At 38.2% G+C, this 23,384-nt stretch overlaps 1 protein-coding gene across 1 annotated transcript; it reads left to right on the forward strand.

The window, feature by feature from the left end:
• Nucleotides 1-3,365: 3,365 nt before the first annotated feature.
• Nucleotides 3,366-23,107, forward strand: LOC107584615 (probable ubiquitin carboxyl-terminal hydrolase FAF-X). Its single transcript, XM_016271327.1, has 7 exons — nt 3,366-3,369; nt 15,038-15,041; nt 22,023-22,146; nt 22,230-22,455; nt 22,572-22,701; nt 22,792-22,977; nt 23,094-23,107. The coding sequence occupies exons 3-7, from the start codon at nt 22,055-22,057 to the stop codon at nt 23,105-23,107; spliced, it is 648 nt and encodes a 215-aa protein (XP_016126813.1). The 5' UTR covers nt 3,366-3,369; nt 15,038-15,041; nt 22,023-22,054.
• The last annotated feature ends 277 nt before the right edge of the window (nt 23,108-23,384 follow it).

Genomic DNA, 23,384 nt, shown 5'->3' on the forward strand with positions numbered 1-23,384 from the left:
ACAAGGTCACTTTACTATAAAGAAGCAATACTGTATTTGATCTGTCTGCCCATATGTGTCTGCGGATATGCACTGATCTATTTTTATTCCTGTCTGTGCAATGAGTGTTTTTGTACCGCTGCTTTAACTGCGGCTCGCTCGGATGGATCCTCTTTCTTTCCTTTTTTTCACTCCCTCTCTTTCCCTCTCTATCCCTCAGCTCCCATCTCTATTTAAATACAAATGGAGGGCTCTTAAAAAGAAATTGTCCTCAAAATGCCAGAGTCCCTGTTGTATTTCACACTCAGGGAGCATGTCGCCCCAGCCGCACACGTGTTGAAAGTGTGTGCCGGGAATTATTGGCGCCTGTGCCTCGTTTCCAAGGTTACAGGTTATTATTGGTTTGAGTGGGCTTCACGTGGCATGATGCAGCACGGGCTCTGAGAGGTGTTTATGGCAGCAGAAAAGGATCCAGATTTTAAAAGCAGCATTAGAGGGTTTGGCCCACAGCACATGTTGAGCTGTGAGCTCATGACTTGTAATATTTATTTTAGATACACTGATTTATTTCCCTGTTGTTGAGCCGCACTGATTTGCATTCTTTACAGGTGCCTCCTTCTTACCTTGAACCCAGACTTCTTGTTTAGTTTTGTTGCTTTCCTTTGGAATTTAAGAGACCCTACCAAGGTCCAGTGATTGATTTATTTGACATGTGTTCGGAGGTTGTTTCAGATTATTTTTTATATTAGTAGAGAGCATCCAGATCAGAAGTGTGTTCCTCCTTAGACATTGAAGACCAGTGAATTTAAATGAAAATAAGTTCCACAAGGAGGAAAGAAGAGTGGGCCACATCATGTTCCCCACTCTGATGGAAACGCCAAATTGCAATCTCCTCCTCATCGGAAAGGGATAAAGGTACCAGGTAGACGATAGCAGATCACCAACTTTCATCAGCCTGCATGGTAGGAGACAGAAACAGATCAACAAGGTTCTGAGTCTCAGTTCTATAATGGATACTAAATTCTAAGTCTCTAGCTTTTGGGGCAGCAACAGATACGACCACGTTCTGAGCCTCCAACCTGTGAGAAAAGAGATGCCCTCCGTTCAGAGTCTTCATCCAGCGAGGCAACAACAAATGCAGCACATCCTGAGTCTCCATCCTAGAGAGACAAAGCAGATTGTCCAGGTTCTGAGTCTCTAACCCAGAGAGGCAGAAGACATATAGACATTTGCAACAAGGTTAAGCTCTGGCAAGCAAACCTTCACTTCAAGGTACTTTTGTCTGCATGTTCCAGACTATGGACCTTCTGCACCTACTCCAGGGCCAGGTCTGCGCTCCAGATTTTAGGACCCGTTGGTGCTCCAGGAGATCACCATCCTACAGCGCTTCATGCTCGAGGCTGTTGAAACAGATTCCTGCTTTTTTCCCCACTGCATTGTTACCACATAACCAGGGGAAGAAGTCACCGCCACCAAACTGCACATTCGACCACAGAGAACGCAAATATCACTTATCTAAACCTTTTCTAGAGACCTTTGCTGTTGTATAATATCAGTATATGATTTTCTAATTTACATTAGGTGATATATAGCGGATCAGTTAAGAACAAATAATCTCTCAATTTATTTGATTGATGCGTAATAGGGTTCTTCACCTTATTAGTTTCAGTTTATCTTTTCAGAAGATACCATAACTGTGACATAGCAACACCCAACTGATTCACTTGCATTTTATGCACTTTATTCCTTTTTCATTTATGGTTTTCATTTAGTAGTTGTTGATTGCTCTTGTCTATCTTTTGTTAATAAAATGTATTACACTTGTGTCTTCCTTGTGTTGATAATACAGTGCTCTAAAAGTTAGATATCATTCTTATCTGATGTACTCATAATCACAGCTTAAGTGACACATGATCCAAAAATCATAATGCTAGAGGTGACGTGAGTACCCATCAGTGCACTATTTCGCCCCCTAGGTTGGCGAAAGCAAAATCACTACAATAGAATCCTGAAAACACAGAAATATTACAAAATATTGAAAAAAAAAATTTAATATAAAAAAATTAAACTATTTGCAAAATTTTTTAAATAATACAATTTACTTGAGTAGCAAATCGGCATTGAAAGATTTTTGGAGCACAATATGACACTGAAGAATGGAGTAATAGCTGCTAAAAATTCAACTTTGCTATCGCTGAAAACTTGCATTTTAATTTATTGAAATAGAAATTTTGAATTGTAATAATATTTCACAATATATGTTTTTACTGTTTTTGATGCAGCCTAGGTGAGCAAGGTCTCTTTCAAAAACATTAAATAAAATGTTAGTATATATGTTATGTATTATATATATACAGTGGGGCAAAAAAGTATTTAGTCAGCCACCAATTGTGCAAGTTCTCCCACTTAAAAAGATGAGAGAGGCCTGTAATTTTCATCATAGGTAGTTTGTTCATATTCTTGTATATTTCTTCGTTTATATGTTTCTCCGAGAAAGCCGTGTGATTGAATTGAAACTTTTTTTTTAGGTCTCCTGCTTGTCAGATGTTTCTCCTGAGAAAACATCTCCACTAATATCAACAGTCTCAAGCTGTGCTCAGATTTGGTTCTCCACATGAATTCCATCCATATATACTATGTATGGTTATTTTATGTCAGAAATTGTCTTGTTGTTTGTGTCTTTTTATTATTTCTCTTAGGGATTTTTTTAAAATGAGAAACATCTAAGCAGAGTTCCAGAAAGAAATGAGAATTCTATTCAGTCTCCTGAGCTGTGAAAGAGCAATAAACTTTTCCTCTGGGAAACGAGAGGAAGTTTGATAATGCAGCAAAAGACAACAAGATTCGATAGCAAAGATGAGACAAACAGATCTTAGAGATTTTGTGACCACAGAGCAGGACGCCTGTAGAGAAGGACTGAAGTGTCTGTCTGTGTTTGGCTGGCTTCAGGGGGCAGGTGCACGGCAGGCTCCAATCCTTTCGCTATGCTTTCTCCACCTGTACGTCTTTGTACAATGAGAAAGCGAGGAGGGGGGAGAGGGACCTTGTGAAGACGAAGCCTCCTGCAAAGAAGCAATTAACAGCATAGCCCTGTCAAATTCTCTCACTCTCTCTCTCTCTCTTTCTTCTCAGTCTCCTCTAACAAGGCCACAAAATGACTCACCTCTCACTGGACAGGTGAGATGCCCTGAGAAACAGCACAGAGCATCACACCAGAGTATTTCCACTCTCCAGAACCACAGAGATTCATTCTTCCTCATCTTCAAGACTCTTCTGTGAAAATGAATGCAGTCAGCCAAGGTCAGTAATACCGTAATCTTGTGCAACGCTCAGAATGTGGAATAGAAACCAGGCCGCTTTAATGTAGACGAGAGGAAGTTGAAATCCCCTGTTGGAAGCTTGGATGGTGAAAACCACCCTCATTGCATGTTATGTATGCATATGTGCGATGCAAACACATGAATTATGCATTGCAGAAATGACAGCGATGACAGGACAGAACTCTTTAGTTCTGTTCAGCAGCTGAACTGAAATGGCAGAGGACTACTGTAGAATTCCATGGTAAGATCTTCCTAACATTTTGGGCCCCTTCAAACCCACTTTGAAATACTTAACAGATGCTATTTTGTCTATATCTGTCTGTCTGTCATTCTATCTGTTGGTCTGTCTGTCGTCTATCTATCTACCATTCTGTCCATCTGTCTGTCCATCTCACATGCATATACATCTATTAGAAAAGCACAATATATCGGTACCATAACAGTTGACAGTCGAATTATAGATATTTATTTTTTTAATATGTTGGACAAAATTACTACATATTTTTCATATTTAAATTTGCATTATCATTTTCTGTATTTTTAAGTACTTTTTTTATACTGCAAATTATTATATGATGTCTAACTTTACTAAGCTACTTATTTAGCATTCAAGTACTGATTTTAGTTTTTTAAAACAGCATTTTTATACATTTTTATACTATTTTTACAGTGTGTTGTGTGTGTGTGCATGTATGCACACACATATTATATACACAAACACACATATGCATGTGTGTGTGTGTGTGTGTGTGTGTGTGTGTGTGTGTGTGTGTGTACACAAATCAATCAATCCAATATTACTATTAATGAATGTGACATTCACATGAACGTGGCAAAGGTGTCTGTTAGTGTTTTGCCACTACATTCTGATATTTCTCCTTTTAGGTTCCACTTTTCAGAGCCACTGTATATACAATACATAATATGTCATTAAAAACTACAACACCAGACTGATCCAGAGTAGGTTAAAAATTGGATTAGAAGCTATCAGACTGCATAGAGACCGCCGCAGTCTCTCATGCAGTTTCATAATTCAGAAATTGATCAGCTGTTTTAGTTTTGCATCAATTCACCATCCCAGATTACAAAGGTTTTGAATTGTGTTTGGTCTCATATGGTATAGCACATCACCCATTACCTTGAATATGATATATGTTAATTTGACAGATACCAGATTATGAGCAAATGTAAAGTTAATTTAAGAAATGTGCCAGAACAGTTTTGTTGGCATGTATATTTAATGTTTTTAAGAGAACCAAATATTACAAATATTTTTGCATTATACAAGTGTGTAAACATATTTTTTAAAAAGTGAACCCTATTTTTTGTTATCAATAGCACTTTCAAAAAATACACCTTTAAAAAAAAACATATTTTCTCCCCATTTCACTGTTTGATGCCTTTTTTCGTAATGTCCACCTTGACATCTCTGTCTATTTGACATCTTGAAAAATGGTGTCCAGAATTTATGTCCATGTGCGCCAATGTTGCGTCACGTGAGTGTGCGCTCAGGCCTGAAAGCATGAGACTGATATATTCTAGCTGCCGTATTTCGTTAAGCTGTAGATAAGTGAAAAGTTGAAGTGTGAAGATTTTTGTGTATTTATGTGTGTGTGTTTGTTTGCCGTCGCCGCTGCTCTTCCTCACGAGCTGCCAAAGGGCGGAGGGAGCATGTGTAATTTGGCTACAGGAAGAGCGGCAGAAAACAATTATGTGCACGAGGTGGCCACGGAGATGAGGCAATCGGCGCACGCTGTAATGGAGTGAACAGTTGACACATGGGCTTTATCCCGCTCTGGTATTGTTTGTATGTGGGCAAAATGACTTCACTATATTGTCAGGACCTAAAATGAATTGCCAATTATATCCGATGGCATCCCATTGGAGAGTAGGTAACATTTAAAGTGATGGATAGAGACAGGGAGGATATTTAGTGGATGCCTTTTTTATTCAGAAATGGATGAAATTTCCTCACATTGTGAGTCTGGTGAGCGAGTTAAGCTGAGAATGTGAGAAACAGTGAACAAACAACAAGCAAGAGCGGCAGAAAACAATTATGTGCACGAGGTGGCCACGGAGATGAGGCAATCGGCACACGCTGTAATGGAGAGGACGGTTGACACATGGGCTTTATCCCGCTCTGGTATTGTTTGTATGTGGGCAAAATGACTTCACTATATTGTCAGGACCTAAAATGAATTGCCAATTATATCCGATGGCATCCCATTGGAGAGTAGGTAACATTTAAAGTGATGGATAGAGACAGGGAGGATATTTAGTGGATGCCTTTTTTATTCAGAAATGGATGAAATTTCCTCACATTGTGAGTCTGGTGAGCGAGTTAAGCTGAGAATGTGAGAAACAGTGAACAAACAACAGCTTTAAACAGATATTCATTGAATCATATGGTTGCTGTCAGAGGTAAATCGATTTTTAAGCTGCAATTTTTATTTTTAACTAAGTCGAAATCTGGCACTCCCTGTTGTGTCTTCAAGATGCTTTGCAAGATGGTGTAGATCAGAACCTTTGTTTTTCTTTGAGAAATCACCATTCTCAAATGGCAGTTGTTTGCCTTGTTTTGACATCTTTGTAGCGCAATTTGTGTGTTATTCACCAGGCAATGCAAGTATAAGCTCTAGTATGCTCTTTATAACTTGCACGTATTCTCAGATGGTAGTTGTTGTCTTTTTGGGGGGGATTTGACATCTTTCTTTTTGTAAGGCCACTGTTTTTCAGTGTATTTCTTCTTCACTCAAGAATCCAACTATGACCTCTACCATGCTATTTAGAACTAATGAGTGTGTGCTTATCCAATTAACTAAATTTATATTACAATATTTCTGCACATCAGTTTCATCAGGGATTTTTTTTATAAGAAACCGTGGAAGTGTAGAAGCTGAGAGAAACTAATCCTCCCACCTCTGTTCACCCAGGGTGCAGCTGTGTGAATGAAGCTTGGCTAATAAGCCGGATCAGCCATGTTGCATTCCAACTTAAGTACATCTTCAGATGCCAAGATACTTTTTCACTTTTTCACTTCTCTGAGTGAGTATGGTTACCTGCACGTCTGAATTATGTCAGGTAAATCTTGTCTGAACATACAAATCAGCCCTGTGACATCCATTTCTGCCAGTAGTTTCACTTTAATTTAGACTATGTTGGCGAGTGAGATTCTTATAAAATAAGGTCAAATCTCACAAAACATGTAATTTTTATACTGTAGTACATATACTGCAGTAGTGTACACGTGGTAGTGCATACATAGATGCACTACCATTCAGAAGTCTCGGATTAGTAAGATTTCTTTTTTCTCTCTCTCTTTTTTTTTTTTATAAATGTATACTTCTAATACTCTGCAAGGATGCATTAAATTGATAAAAAAAAGTGACAGTAAAGACATTTGTAATGTTATAAAAGAGTTCTGTTTAAATTCAATTGTTCTTTTGAACTTTCTATTATCAAATAATTCTGAAAAATTTTACATTTACAAAAAAAGCAGTAAAAAGCAAAAAACTGTACAAAATGTTTTCAATGTTGACGATAAAAGGGAATTTTGAGCACCAAATCAGTATATTAGAATAATTTCTGAAGGATCATGTGACACTGAAGATATCTTTGCCATTACAGGAATAAATTGCATTTTATATTAAAGATAGAAAACAGTCATTCTAAATTGTTATAAAATTTCTTATTATTACTGTTTTTATCTGTATTTTTAAATAAATAAATGAAGCCTTGGTAAGCATAAGACACTTATTTAAAAATAAATATATAAAAATCATACCGACTACAAACTTTTGAACAGTAGTGTTTTGAACATATATAATGTTTTTGCATATTTTCTTTTTTGTTTGATTGCATTGTGATTTTCTTTGAGTGCATCTCATTCAGACATGAAACTGAATTCACAGTGCAGTACACATCCATAATTTTACTTATTTTATTTGTAGTCCTGCACTTGAATTTATCCATCAGGATCTAAAAAAGACAAACATTTTTATAGAGCATTTTTGTAGACCAAGGCTGTTGGTTCAATTCCCATGCCACCCACATACTGAAAAAGTATTTATCTTGAATGCACGCTAAGCTATTTTAGATAAAAGAGTAAAAGAGCCAAATAAGTCCAATGACTTTTGTTACGAAAGTAAATGTGGATCAAATTTAAATCATAAAGCTTATTGTTTCTTTTACATATCACTCTACTTGAGTGAATAATTGCTCAATTTTGACTGACAGGACAGACGCATGGAGAATGATGCATTGTATGTCTAACCATCCCACAACCTTCTGGCACGGCCCAGGAAGAGCTGGGAGTAATTAACTGTTAAAGCAGGTAGGCTGAGAGAGCGATGGAAAGAGAAGGGTCAGACAGACACAGGGGCCAGTGTCTATACTGTGCTCTGTGGCATACCAATCCCTCCCAAAACCCCTTCAAACATATCTGATGGACAAGAGATAGAGGGCAGGGCGCAACCCGGCAATGGTGGGGTGCCACCGCTGTCATCTGCCATGGCACAGGTGGCACAGGTGGCATCGAGGATACAGGCAGGTATGTTCATGATTGCGTGCATCACAGGAACAAGAGGGTTGATTGACAGGTCTCATCAGAGACAGCCTAATGACACCCCCAACCACCAATTAAGGCTCATCAAGGTCCCCAATTGAATGTCGCTGATAAATAATGTATGCCCTCAGTAATTCCACATAATCTTGATACTGGAGAGTCAAAGGTGTATGCATTATTAATGGGGCCAAATTGGACTTTAATAACTGCCTCGGTGAATCCTACACGGTGGAGGAATTCACTTATGTTAATATGGCTTTATTATTAATGGGGTGACGGTTTTCTAAAATGTTAACTGACTGAAGCACTCCAGAGGCAATTCCCAAGATTGACGAGTCCACCGTCCGGGAGAACTGGAGCATTCTTATTTATTTATCGGCCTACATGTAGTGTGTCGGCCTAGACCATTAGATCAATAATTTGTTCATCAAATCATTAGCTTGTATCAGAGTGGCACAATTATTCGGGCGGGAAGTTAGTAAAACACATCGTTAATCGCATATTAGCTCAAAATGGATCAGCTTATTCTTAACAAATGCAGATGAGCCAATAAAGGTGGCTCTATATGTATAGTTTGCTTAGAGTGTTAATTGGCTTGACAGTCAGCTGATGGGATCCTTATAGAAGCTTGTTTCCACCATGAGAGTTGTAATTGCAATTGCTTTTTATCTCACAATTAAGACTTATCACAGTATGCTGAGTTTAGATCTCACAATTCTGACATTTTTCTCAATTCTTTTATCTCAGAATTGCAAGAAAAAAGTCAGAATTGTGAAATAAGTCACAATTGCCTATTTTATTCTATGGTGGGGGGAAAAATTGCGAGAATTGCAAGATGTTAACTCAGAATTCTGAGAGAAAAAAAGTCCGATTTATGTGGGGAAAACATCAGAATTCTGCATTTAAATCTCATAATTCAGATTTTTTTTTTCTCGCAATTCTGAAAAAAAAAGTTAGAATTGAGGCAGTCATGGCCTAATGTTTAGAGAGTCTGACTTGTAACCCAAAGGTCGTGGGTTCGAGTTTCCATACCGGCAGGAATTGTCGGTGGGGGAAGTGAATGACCAGCACTCTCTTCCACTTTCAATACCACGACTGAGGTGAGACCCTAAAGCATTGAACCCCCAACTGCTCCCCGGGCGCTGCAGCACATTGCTGCCCACTGCTCCTGGTGTGTGTTTACGGTGTGCGTGTTCACTACTCACTGCTGTGTGTGTGCGTGCATTTGGATGGGTTGAATCCAGAACACAAATCCCGAGTATGGGACACCATAATTGGCTACACGTCACTTTCATATATATTCAGAATTGCAAGATATAAAGTTAAAAATTGCAAGATGTAAACTTGCAATTGCAAGAAATAAGAAAAGTCAGAATTGCAAAATAAAAAGTTGCGATTACCTTTTTTTATTCTGTGGTGGGAGGAAAAATTGCTTGCTAAACTTGGATATCTGGAAGTCAGAATTGCAAGATATAAATTCAGAATTGCAAAGGGTAAAAAGTCAGAATCTCGCCATTCTGAGATTATATCTTGCTTAAAATTACGAGAATAAAAGCCAGTTGTGAGATAAAAAGTCACTATTACCTTTTTTTCTTTGGCAGAAATGGGTTTCCATAGATCCTAGAGAATACCACTAAGCAATGTTGCTAAATGATCAGCCTTTTATCTGAAAAAATCTCCCAGAGATTAAGACATGGCATTTTTGGTAAAAAAAAAAAAGACTGATATTTGCTGTACACGTGCTTATTTGTTAGACTGAGGATCTTTTCTTTGCATCCATTCCCACTCTCAAGGGACTGTTACGGGTGCATTTTGTAAACATAACTTGCAGGAGAAGTTTCAGTGGGTCTCAAACAGCTTCTTACCTTGTGTAAGCTTGTTGAAACTTCAGATATCATGTCTGTGCATGCGTCCCAGAAAGGAAGGCAAGTGATTGAATTGTTTGTGTGTTTCCCGTGCATTTGCATACATCCACGGCGCATCAGAGGCGCGGTTCTGCTTCGCTTCTCTGAGCTAATCTACCTGGCAGAGGCTCTGAGATGTTTCTGGCATGTACACGGATCACAGCCCACTTGCACAACATCACAAAGAAGCCAAATGAAAATATGTATTTTCAATTTGTGTCTAGAAACCTCTGTGATGATCAAGAGATGCTTGTTTTTGAATTTATTCGGATTTTAGAGGTACAAAGTTCTAAATCAATTAAGCAGGAAAAGTACTGAGTTTCAGTATGAGCATAAAGACATAAAAAACAAGTTTGAGCTTAACTTTTCATTTTTGTGTTTGTGAAAAATAGACATTTGCATATCTGTGTGTGATTGTGTGCTTACATGCATGCATTTTTTATATATCAGGTAATATCAATAATTTCTCAGGTGCATAGAACAAAAAGAAGTATAATCAATCAGGTAGTCGAAATTGTCCACACACTGGAAACATGCAATCAGAACAAATTTGCACTGAAAAAAGCATGGGCTGAAACATCTGCTCTTTGTTCTGTTTTTAAGACACCTTGCACTTTTGTCCCTTTTTCACTTGTGCATATGAAAAATAAAAGAGATATTTTTGATAAACCTTTTTTGGTCTGATTGCATGTTTCCAGTGTGCGGACAATTTCAGCTACCTGGTTGCATTTTTCATATATAAATTATATAAACAGATGCAATAGATTAGCAAATATGTAGCTTTATATTTTTATTTATTTATTTATTTATTCACTGGCAATTTATATAATTATATAAATGTTTTGTTCTTTATTTATTTTACACCTTATTTTATTGGCCTTTGTGTGGCATGATTCTTCCAGTTTTATTCAATCATTTTTCCTCCAAAAGTGGCTTGTGGACTTCCTTTTTATCTGTTTTTTTCCCCTTTCTGATTTTATTTGATGAATTTAGATGGTCTATCCTTATCTGCAAAACTGTAGTTCTCTGAAGACCAGGAGTATGTTGTGACTTCCTGAAAAGCATCAAGTGTTTGTTAGAGTGGAGTATGCTTGATGCCCAACCAATTCAGGAGCAATTAAATCTTCTGAATTTCAGATGTAGCATGCAGGTATCATATTATTTTTAGAAAACAGAAATTATGAACACCACAAACTGATTTCCCCACATCACTGTCACAGTTGAATTCAAATAAATTTCTCATTTGTGATATTTCCTGTTCAGTGTGTTGTAGTGGTGCTGCAGTGTGTCTAACGGATTTCCAGTTGACTGGCGTGTTACGACATGCGTATGTATCAGGTCAGTCTAAGGTAACTGGTTTCCTGGGAAACGTTATTGTTTGTGGGCTTAATTAATGAGAAATATTGGATGGCGACTTTAGCACAGCTGGAGTTGCTCTCTTTCTACCTCGTTAACCTTTTCTTGCTCTCACTCCATCACCTCCATCCCCCACTTCCTCTCTCTTCATTACATGTTCATCTGGCCGTGCGACTCGGCTTCGTGTGTGCAGCTGATACGGCAGATTGACCAAGACAGGTGTTTTCCGTTTCATCTTGGCCTGTGTCTGAGGTTCGGGCAGTTGGAGGAACGGAAAAGTGAAAGGAGGGGGAAGATAGTCGCAGGGCTGGCAGTTCATCGTCTGCATGTGGCAGAAGCCTAACAGACTTCCTGACATCCTATCGATATATTGACAGCCGCTGTCACTCGGGCGGCTTTAGTGATTTGCAGAGCTCTGGCACATGAGGCTGATGGCCTGGCTTCGATTGGTTATGTGTCTTTCCGCGCCGTCTTAAAACCAACAACATTTCGGTCAGGTCGTTTTGATGGCAGTGTGGACACTCGCTTTGCCAATATTTGTGCCAGCGCTCGCTATTAGGTTAAAATGGCCATTTTCATCTCAGAATATCCCCCAGCGTTTCATGTTTTAACTGGCCTAGTGTATCTCTTTTGTCTGTTTGTTCCCTGCGGTAGATTTAGCCATTGATTTCCCAGTAAATCTTGCGCATCGAGGTCTGGATTACTTATGCTTCAAGTTTAGATAAGTCTGAACATCCAGTTCCCTTTCAGTCGGTCACTCTCGACGTCACGTCGGAGGATGCTGCCTACTTATACTCACGCTGTGATCAGCAGCAGCTGGATGCAATAATCGCATGCCAATTTGCATTGGCTCGTTTAGTTTACACTCGAAGTAGATTGGTCCCTCTAAGCGAGATCCCAATTTCGTCGGTCCTCCGACGTGACGTCTCCGTTCCCTCCTTCAGGGAACGAGGGTTACATATGTAACCGAGACGTTCCTTTGTTCTCCATCTTTTTCCAACCGATAGGTATTGCTCCACATAAATTACTACTTAACAAGCCCAGATTGTTTTGTGTCTGTTTTGGCCGCCAGTGAAAGTTTGAGCTGAAATGCTTGTTTCTCTTTTTCTTCTCCTTTTCAATCAGAGAGGACATTGCATTTTTGAAACATCACAGTATTAGTGAGTATTTAAAAACATTAAGAAAAGTAATTTTCTTTAACCTTATATATTATATACACTACCATAAGATTTTTTTTTAATGATTTTGAAAAAAGTCCCTTATGCTCATTATGCAAGGCTGCATTTATTTGATAAAAAAAAATGATTTTTTTTTAATGTAATATATTTTGAATGTACATTTATTCCAGTGATGGCAAAGCTGAATCTTCAGCATCATTACTCCTGACTTCAGTGTCACATGATCTTTCAGAAATCATTCTGATATGCTGCTCAAGAAAAAAAAACATTTATTTAATTATCCAAGGTGAAAACAGTTGTGCTGCTTAATATTTATATGGAAACCATGATACATTGTTTTTTAGGATTCTTTAATGAATATACTGTAAAGTTCAAAAGAGCAGCATTTGAAATGTTTGAATATTTGAAATGGGAATCTTTTGTAACATTATAAATGTCTTTTATTGTCACTTTTGATCAAATTAATGCATCCTTGCTAATTTAAAGTATCTATTACTTAAAAAAAAATCTTGCTGACCCCAAACTTTTGAACAGTGCTGTAGTGTATATATACATGCACAAATAGTTCCTTTTGAATCAAATTTCTCTCTAGATAGGCAGTTCACTACAGTAATTTTTTTGGAACAGAGCCTCTCCCAAACAGAGAAAGTATATCGGTTTTTGTTCTCCATGTTTTCATTCACCCTGCTCTTTGTTCTGAGAGGAAGCGAGAGAAGAAGGCTTTTAGCCAGCGACGTCATGGTCTGAGGAAGCTTATCCCAAGAAAGTCTGTCTGGCTGTAGAGTCAGCCGCGGAGAGCAGACCCTAAATTTCCATTGACATTTACAGAAGGGCTGCTTCCAATTAACCTTCAAGAATCTCTTCACCTCTTCGTGCTGATTACATTTTCCCTAACAAACAGGCTAATTTGTTATTAGCAGGCTGTTGGAGCACTTGCGTTCATTTTCATCAATAGGAAATTGCGATGGGGAGTGATTGCTTGGATTTCTTTCTGTCAGTTGGCATGCATTGTTCGATTTTCCCCTCTGTTCATCTGCTTTTGTTACCAGTAGCACCACTGGGTTCAGTTGATATGGACCGCTGCTGCTGTACACCTAAAATATACTCCCACTCAGACACACTTCCTCTTTCCCCAACTCTCCCAGCCCTGATATTCAGCTCCGGAGGGAGACAATTGTTTTCCACCTGCGATTCCACTCCTCTGAAAACACTCCCGCTCAAACACATACACACGGAACATGCAGATGTTTAGTGTGGCGTACAGGGAGATTGCTCCCATGGGCAGGAAGGCACAGCAGGGATGCTTTCGCACAGTTCTGCCAGGCGAGAGAAAGTAAAACAGAGAGGGAAAGTTAAAAAAAAGCAGGGGGGAGGGGAGTGTATACTCAGCCTGCCTTGTGCTGGCCTGATAACGCTCCCCTTCTCTCCTCGCCGCAGGCCTGTGGAGGAGGGCACAGAGGCCCCTGCCTTCAGCCAACCCACCCAGGAATCTTATCTTTCCTGCAGCCTGTGCTGCTGCCTGAAACCCCATCAGACCCTGAGACTTGGTCACTCAGCACACACATATATACAGGTGTGCAGATGGCCGCGTGTGCTGCAGATGCATACCAAATCGCTTGGTCAGAAAGACAAAAACAAGACTCTTAACACGTTCAGCAGCCAACAGTATACAGAACTAATATTCCAAGGTTTTGTGCCATTCAGATTTGAATTATGAATACCATTTAATTTTCTGTTTAGTTTCAAGGTGCAGAATTACAACTAGAATTAATAATAAAATGAATGAATTCAAATAAATAAATCATATAACATATAAAATGTATATGTGTATATATATATATATATATTTAACTAGAAACTTTTTTTTTTTTAAAGCAAGCTTTGCTTTGACAAAACCTTGTTTGAAAGTTTGTGAAATATCTGGATAGACAGAACAACAGATAGTTAGATTAAAGGACAGAAAGATAGACAGATAGAGATGCATATAAATTATAACTTATAACTTCATATAACTTATATTCATAACTTATAAGTTAATTAGAAATGTCAAACTTTCAAATGGCTTTTTAAGACAAACTGAGTATTGTATATAGTATATTATATAATATTTAAAACTAGATGATAGATAGATAGATAGATAGATAGATAGATAGATAGATAGATAGATAGATAGATAGATAGATAGATATAGATAGAACAATATAGATAGAAAGAATGACAGGTACAGTAGATAAAACAATATAGATAGAACGACAGATATATAGAACGATATAGAGAATGGCAGATAGAATGGTAGATAGATGGAGACAATGACAGATAGAGAGAACGATAGATCATCTTTGAGATGCCATCTATAGAATTTTATATATGTTTCATCATTTTTAATTATTTATAAATAAATTTTTGTGGATCAAGTTGGAACACTTCATTTCCCAGAATGCATTGCATGTGTAGATTTTATTTTTTAACTGCATTTCAGTAAATTCCTCTTCCTGTCATTCCAATTCAGATTCCATTTAAACTTCCTGTAGGGTATGGCCAATTCAGTTCGAATTCATAAACTGAAATTTAGCCAACTCTTCAAATCTGAATTTTGCACAACCGTTTTATAATCATAGTAGACTGCAAACTAAGTAACCCTAGGGGTTGACATCTTTGCATGTGTGTGACAGCCGTGAGTTTATCAGTGGCGCTTTTTCTCCTGATGGTTCAGTGGGGCATCTGTCATGCTGTGAGCCAGGTGACTCCTGCCTGCTTCCCTACTCTCTGGAAATGCGTATTGACATCTCGCTTTGCTTATAAACTGTGTCTTGACAAGGCAAGGGAATCCGAGCCATAGGGAACAGAATGCAGCTGTGTGGTTTTAGGAAACTGGGTTTTTGGAATTTGGAAGCCTAGTCATACAAAGCCTTCTTTTTAATCATTCCTGTCTTGTACTCATGATGATTCTAATAGATTACAAGGAAAAAATAAGATGGACCTTCAGAAACAGCAGGTTGTCAATGGCTAAGTGCTTGTTGTTTTTGTTTGAGTCTCTTAGGCCTATTTAAATTGCTTATTCTGCTTAAAGGCTAAAGAGCTACTGTAGCTCAATTGATTGCAAGCAGTGCCAAGGTTATGCTATATATTAACATAAAGCATGTATACTAATAAAATGTATGCCTAGAAAAGTGTCTGTCAAATACAAAATAAGAGACATAAGGATGGTAGAGATTCACATATTGGAATGAGATGCTGTGAGCCACATTGACTCTAGCCTTGTTTACACCTGTATTAGTATCTGTCTCAGGTGATTCGTTCATGATTGCTCAATCAAAACCAATTGCTGTTTACGCCTGGTATTAACATGCATCTCTAGTGTCCACTTGTGATTGGATTCCATTAAGGGGGATTTCTAATTTCATGATAAATCAGTTGATGTGTCATTGTGTTAGCTGCAGTTTTGTATCAAGCTTTGTGAAAATGTGCATTTATATATGACCTGCTTCAACATTTTTAGTCACTCTGAACCTGAAACATATTTGAGTTCTGTGCACTGAAGTTAAAAGGAAAGTTTTTGATTCTAATGATAATTGCGATGTTTCTATGGACACCAAACCATGGAGGTATAGCTGCTTAAACACTAGCTGAGACTTTTCTTTTTAGTGCATAAAACTCTAAATGTGAGTAAGTGAGATATATATTGGAAATTGTCCAGTTTTTTTGTTTGGATAGTCTAGATAGACTATATATTCACATAGGTGTTAACATCCATCTCCAGTAGCCAAGTAACCATCGACAGTAACCAAGTCGTGGCCTAATGGTTAGAGCGTCGGACTCGTAACCCAAAGGTTCACAGTGTGTGTGTGTTCACTGCTGTGTGTGTGTGCGGATAAATGCAGCGCATTAATTCCTAGTATGGGTCACCATACTTGGCCACATGTCACTTTCACTAGTTTTGGCAAAAAGATTGCGTGTTAGGTAGATAGTCCTTTAGATATTTTAGATGCATCAGGATTCTTCCAAAACTGGATTGGATCACGAGGCACTTTGGACCGTGCATAGCACTGTTTACTTCTGATTGGATTACTGGAGATGGATGTTGACACCTATGTGAATATATATTAAAATGTCATAAATTCCTGAAGGTAAAGCTGAATTTTCAGCAGCCATCACTCCAGTTTTCAGTGTCACATGATCCTTCAGAAATAATTCTGATATGCTGATCTGGTGCTCAAGAAACATTTCTTATTATTATTGTCAGTGTTGAAAACAGTTGTGCTGCTTATTATTTTAGTGGAATCCGATGCATTTTTTTTTTTGTAACTTTAGAAAAATCTTTACTATCACTTTTGATCAAGTTTATGCATATTTGCTGAGTAAAACAATGAATTTCTTAAAAAAAATGGACCCCAAACTTTTGAGTGGATTTCAGATTCAAAATGTCAGATTCAATCAGATTTACAGCCTTATTTAGTCTATTAATTTGAATCAAGCTCAAATGAGTCATGTTTTACTTTATATGATGGTGTTTTATTCCAGCTGAGCTTCAGTTTACCAACAAATTATTATGCTGCATGTGACTAAACCTTGACTGGCTACAATACTGGTTAAACCTGTAATGACTGCACTGAGTTTCTCCTGCAAAAGTCATTTTTAGGGGTCATACGAAGTAGAAACTGCTGCATTTGTAATTCTTTTAAAGCTTATGTCTTATACTATTTCGTTAAATGAGGTGGACCGTGTCATAAAATAAAATTCTATTGATTGCAGTGAATCACACTGGATGTGTGAAACACTAGAGAAGTGTTTGCCGCACTGAGCCTGCAGTTTGGTATCTCTCTGGAGATGAAGCCATGTGGGTCTCTGTGTTTCTCTAGTGTTTATGTGGTGGTCCTGCAGCATCGAATCCCCCCCCCCCCCCCCCCGGGATCCCAGGGGCCTGTCCCCAAACTTTATCTCTAATTAATATTGCCCCTCAACAACAACTTACAAAACACGGTCAGGCTATTACCACTACTGCAGTGGTTATTATGAGTGAAAAATATCAAGTTCAACAGCAGTCGGAGTGCTTTCAAAGCATCCTGTGAGTTAAGACATCAAGGCAACACTAAACGGGGTCAATGTTCTGGGAGACTGGACACTTGACCTGCTTTTATATGCTAATTAGGTACATGTACATTCACGTACAAGTCCCATATGGCACAGGAGGAGATCTGATAGAATAAGAGCAACTGAGTCACCACCGCAGGCACTTTCAGACACCTGTGTGTGTGTGAGCGAGCCTCTGGCCCCATGAGACTGTGCTCGTCAAGGGGCTGTAGTTGGCAATCCGTGTTATTTTGATGTGTGTGTGTGTGTGTGTGTGTGTGTATATGTGCAAATGTGGTCGACATATGGAAGTCATGAGGAGGAGGGAGTACAACTGGAGATGGACCTGAACAGCTGTGTACACATTACATACATCTGTTTTAGAGAGAAAACTCAGTGTGATCTAAACGGTGTGTGTGTGTGTGAACTCTTATGTAAGGAGGAAGTGCAACTTCTCTTGCTTTCCATCAAGTTTCCAAGGAAATAACCTACTGATGTATCTCATGGCAAAGCATTTCTTCATGTGTTGCATTTTACTGGATTTCTGCTAATTAAGATGTTTGAGAAGCCAATTACAGTAAATATCATCTTCCTATGCCTCCCTAATTACAGATAGAGGAGGTGGAAGGATTTGAAAAAGAATAACAGTCCTTTATAAAATATTTGTCCTTTCATCTTAAGGGTTTGTTTGCAGACCTTATTTGCATACTCTAGCAGTCGCCAAATGAAAAACAGGAATCTAAATGTGGGTTTTTAATTATATTTTAAACTCAGTTATTACTAGAGCAGCAATTAGGCCTCACAAAATATTACGAACATTTTTTATAATCGCTTTGTTAATAAACTTTGTCAAAGGTTTTATTCGGCATTTATCTGAAATGAATTTGAATCTGCACTCATAAAAAAAGTAATGTTTTTATTAGCATTGATGGTTCCATGAAGAACCTTTAACATCCATGGAACCTTTCCATTAGTTCTCTTAAAAATAAAGGTTCCAAAAGGTGGCTTTTATAGCAATTCAGTAGAAGAACCATTTTTGGTTACCTCTTTCAGTGAACACTCAGTTCTTAAAAGAACCATTTTATCTTAGTATGAATAATCTAAAGAACATTTTTTCCACTATAAATAACCTTTTCTCAATAGCAAAGGAGGTTCATTGGATGTTAAAGGTTCCTCATGGAACCATCAATGCCAATAAAGACCTTTTTTTTTTTTTAGAATGTAGTGGGGAAAGTTATCTTTAGATTATCAAAAAGTTCTTCACACTAAGGAAAAAAGGGTTATTTTATATGAACTGTTCACTGAAAGGTTCTTTGAGGAACCACAATGGTTCTTTAATGTGAAAGACCCCCTTTTGGAACCTTTATTTTTAAATGTGTACTATGTCTAAATATTTTTGTCCATAGAAATACCTATACAAATTTTAAAGCTTAAAAGCGATGGTTCACCCAAAAATAAAAATTGTATTCACTCACCTTCATGTCATGTCCTGTCAGTCCCATTTGATGATGTCTAAGCTGTTGTGACATGTTTTAAATATTTAAAAATATATCTTATATATTTAATATATCTATATAAAATATTTTGTGTGTTTGTTTGTGTGTGTGTTTTGTAAGGAAATAGTCATACAGGTTTTCAAACAACATGAAGGTGAGTAAATAATTTAATTTTTTTATGTAAACTAACCTCTAATTTGTTATTCTAGTCTGTACATACTGTAATATAAGAATAAAAACAACACCATCTCTGATAAAGAATAATTAACATGAGTCCTTAACAAAGAGTGGCATAACCTTATACCCATAATTCAACTGACTGCAAGATTGCACCGTTTTAGCTTATGTCTGCTGCTTAATTTGGAGGAAAGATACTAATGAGGGTGTTTTCAAGAAAACAGTGAGCAATCTCTACATCCTCTGAAAGTCATGAAATGATTAATTTGCCTCCCTCCCTCTCTGCCCCTCTCTCTTCATCTCTCTCCTTCTCTCATTCTGTATTCTGCCGGTGCGTTGCACTTATTGTATGATAATACTGAAGGTAGATTGTTGTGCTATCTTGTCTACAGTCCATATATAAATGTTAATGTCATCTGTGCATGACTCAGGCACACACACATACACAGTGCAGAGCACATTTCACGTTTGTTGCAAAAGATGATGCAAGAGCGCTGTTAAATTCAGTCACTGAGCATTTCCATGGATATAGTGAGCACATTATAATCAGTTCTCCTTTAGTTTAGCTACTTATGTTCACCCACAAATGAAAATATAGTGATTATTTACTCATCCTCATGTTTTTTCAAAGATATATGACTTTAATTTTTCTGCCGAACACAAAAGATGATATTTCACTGTTCGACTGCTGTTTTTGTTTTTTCCTTCATAAAATGAAAGCATGGAAGACCATGAACAGCTACAGTATGGTAACCTTTTTCTTTCATTATACATTATGAAATATTTATGCTATTAATGATGTTAAAGGGGTCATGTGATGCTGCTAAAAATAACATTATTTTGTGTATTTGGTGTAATGAAGTGTGTTTATGCGGTTTAAAGTTAAAAAAAACACATTATTTTCCACATACTGTACATTATTGTTTCTCCTCTATGCCCCGCCTTTTTGAAACGCGTCAATTTTTACAAAACTCATCGGTCTGAAAAAGCGAGGTGTGCTGTGATTGGCCAGCTATCCAGTGCGTTGTGATTGGCCGAATACCTCAAGCGTGTGATGGAAATGTTATGCCCCTTACCATACTGTGATGCCCTGTCCGGCCAGAGCGACGAGACAAAAACATTAAAACCCATTACAAACGAGGCATTTGTTGCATCCAGTGGGGACATAATTACTGATTATAATGACTTATACTATATTTTTACGCATTGCGTTGCATTGCATTGCATCGCATCATGCCGCATAAACATAAAACCCTGTCTGCATTTGTGATCAGAGAAATGACAAACAACAAGTGCTATTCCACACTGCCCAAAACTTGTGTTTGAATCATCAGTGGCAAATGATAAAACAAAACGTATTTACGTGAGTCAGAACTGCCGGCATTTTAGTCTAACGTTACTCTCCCAGGATCAGTAAACAGTCCTCCATAAAATGTGCCGGCGATCCACAGCACTAAGTTGATGTATTCCCTCAGCGACCAGCACAGATCAGCTCTAGGCATGACGAAGCGGATATCGTCCTCTTTTGGAAGGCCAAACAAAGTAGTTTCGCTTTCACAACGAAAAACACAGCGGCCTAGCGTGAGCGAAAGCCCCGGTTTAGCGTGAGCTGAAGCCGGGCAAGAGTGAGCTGAGGTGGCGGGGTCGAGGACAGTGGTCCCGGCGAAGGAGCGGTGAAAACGGTGAAAGCCGATCCGGCGATCCACAGCACTAAGTTAATGTATTCCCTCAGCGACCAGCACGGATCAGCTCCAGGCATGACGAAGCGGATATCGTCTTCTTTTGGAAGACCAAACAAAGTAGTTTCGCTTTCACAACGAAGCACACAGCATCTTCAGTACATGGCGGCAGCGGCAACAATACTACAGCGAGAATAAAAGTTACACCTTCTTTCTTTGCGTGAACATTTGGGCGGCGTTATGCAAACCTTCCCACATAGTGAGGTAGACATGTGGGGGCGTGTTCGAATGAGCCATTTTAGGTAGGCGTGGCTGACTCTTAACTTTTATAAAGAATATCTCTTTGGATTTGAGACTTTAGTCTTTGCAAATTTACAGATCTTCTTAATGCACCAAGAGCTTGTAACACTCCAAAGAGAAAGGAAAAATTTAAATCGCATCATATGACCCCTTTAATAATAATGATGATGGTAATACTAATAATATAAAATATATTTAAATTAATACTACATATATGTTTTATATATATAATGTTTAATATCTAATTAATGTATAATATTAATTAGCATACATTTATATATATTTATATACATTTCTATATTTTGTTGGATTATGGTACATTGTCATTATTTTTTTTAATAAACATATTTAAACACACTTTGTTTGGTTTGGACTCTGTCTTTGTTTGGTTTGGACTCTGTCGTCTTAAGTCACCGCAAGTAGTTCAAAGAGTGGCCCTACTAACTTTCACTTCTGTTAGAGGATCTTCTGACTTTTTGATGTATGCAAAGAAGATAGTAGATGTTTATAAAATGATAATAAATGTTCAAAGAGGCAAACACTTCTTGCTTCTGATGCTAAATGTATAGTTTTTAATATATACAGTACTATATAAAAAAAAAAGATATATACACGTATTTATATATATATATATATATATATATTATATAAAATATATATTTTATTATTTTCTCCAGTCATGATATTTTCTGTGTGCATATTCCGAAAACTTCACTAACATTCATTCAGAAAATGTAAAAACGTAAATAGTTGCAAGTGAGTTAAACCGCTCTGTATCTATCCATAAAAAAACATTGTTGCAACTTTCTCATTTTCCACGGATGAGATTGCGCTTTTAGCTTCACCATTAGCATCTAAATGTGTGCGTGTGTGTTTGGGGAAATGGGTTTCCTTTTTCCTCATTACACATACTCCTATTGTTGCTTCTGCAGAATAATGTATTCCAGGGGATGATGAAAGTCATTGTAGCATTAACGATTTTTTTTTTGTGGCTTTTAGGTCAAGACCATCTTTTGCCTGAAGCAGAAGAAATGGCTATGATTAGTATACAGCTCGCTGCTAGGTTTCTCTTCAGTACTGGATTCCACACCAAGAAAATTGTCCGTGGCCCTGCTAGTGATTGGTAAGCATGTGATTTCTGAGTTTCAGGCATATGCTTGCCTGTGTTCTTCAACTGTTAGTTGATCCTCGTTTCTTTTATTTCAGGTATGATGCTCTGTGCATCTTGCTACGGCACAGTAAGAATGTGCGCTACTGGTTTGCACACAACGTCCTCTTTGCATATCCGAACCGCTTCTCCGAGTACCTGCTTGAGTGTCCCAGTGCCGAGGTTCGAGGAGCCTTCTCCAAACTCATTGTATTTATTGCACATTTCTCCCTGCAAGATGGACCCTGCCCTTCACCCATTGCTTCACCTGGACCTTCAAGTCAGGTACGTCTCGTCAATCTAGGCTTCCCTCATTGACGGGAAATCAGGGAATGTCTAAAATTTGGAACTCACTGCACAAGGTTCTTATACGTTTTACATTATTTGTCCTTTTGTCTCAGAGCTGTGATAATTTGAGTTTAAGTGAGCACTTGTTCCGTGCTGTACTTAATCTGCTGAGAAGGGAAGTGTCTGAGCACGGCCGTCACCTGCAGCAGTACTTCAACCTTTTTGTCATGTATGCCAACCTTGGTAAGGACCACTCGCCACCCTTAAGGCCTCCATTCATATGGGCTTGCATGCTATAGTGCTGTCCTGTCTCACTCCATTTCTTTCTCTCAGGCTTGGCAGAGAAGACGCAGCTGTTGAAGCTCGGGGTACCAGCTACCTTCATGCTTGTGGCTCTGGATGAGGGGTCCGGCCCTCCCATTAAGTACCAGTATGCTGAGCTCGGAAAGCTCTATACTGTCGTCTCGCAGCTGGTTCGCTGCTGTGATGTGACATCACGTATGCAGTCCTCAATCAATGGTGAGAATTTTATACATTGCTGCAAAATGTGTGCATTCTGATAACAAAATGGTCTGTAGGCTTTCACATGTAGTTTTGGTCCCCATTGCCCAATGAAGATGCTCATCCTTGCTCAGGACTTACTGACTGACACAAAGCCATCTCCAGGCGTGAGTGCCAGGTTGGCATTGCTTGGAGCTGAGGGCATTTACAGAGAAACAAGCAGAAAAGCACTTTTTATTTATTTATTTTTGTCAAGCCAATACAACCTTCAAATACGTAGTGTTTCAACATCATCCATTATGCTTTAGAAGCTTGATCTATTGACACCAATTATTTGCATGCAAAAAGAAAATTTTCCTCCCCTTCTTCCCAGACCACCAGCCAGGGTATGAGCTGATATTTCCACATGTTGACATTTTTAGGAA

Source organism: Sinocyclocheilus grahami, unplaced genomic scaffold (genome assembly GCF_001515645.1).
Source record: "Sinocyclocheilus grahami isolate Dianchi unplaced genomic scaffold, SAMN03320097.WGS_v1.1 scaffold61.1, whole genome shotgun sequence".
Classification (NCBI taxonomy): Eukaryota; Metazoa; Chordata; class Actinopteri; order Cypriniformes; family Cyprinidae; genus Sinocyclocheilus; species Sinocyclocheilus grahami.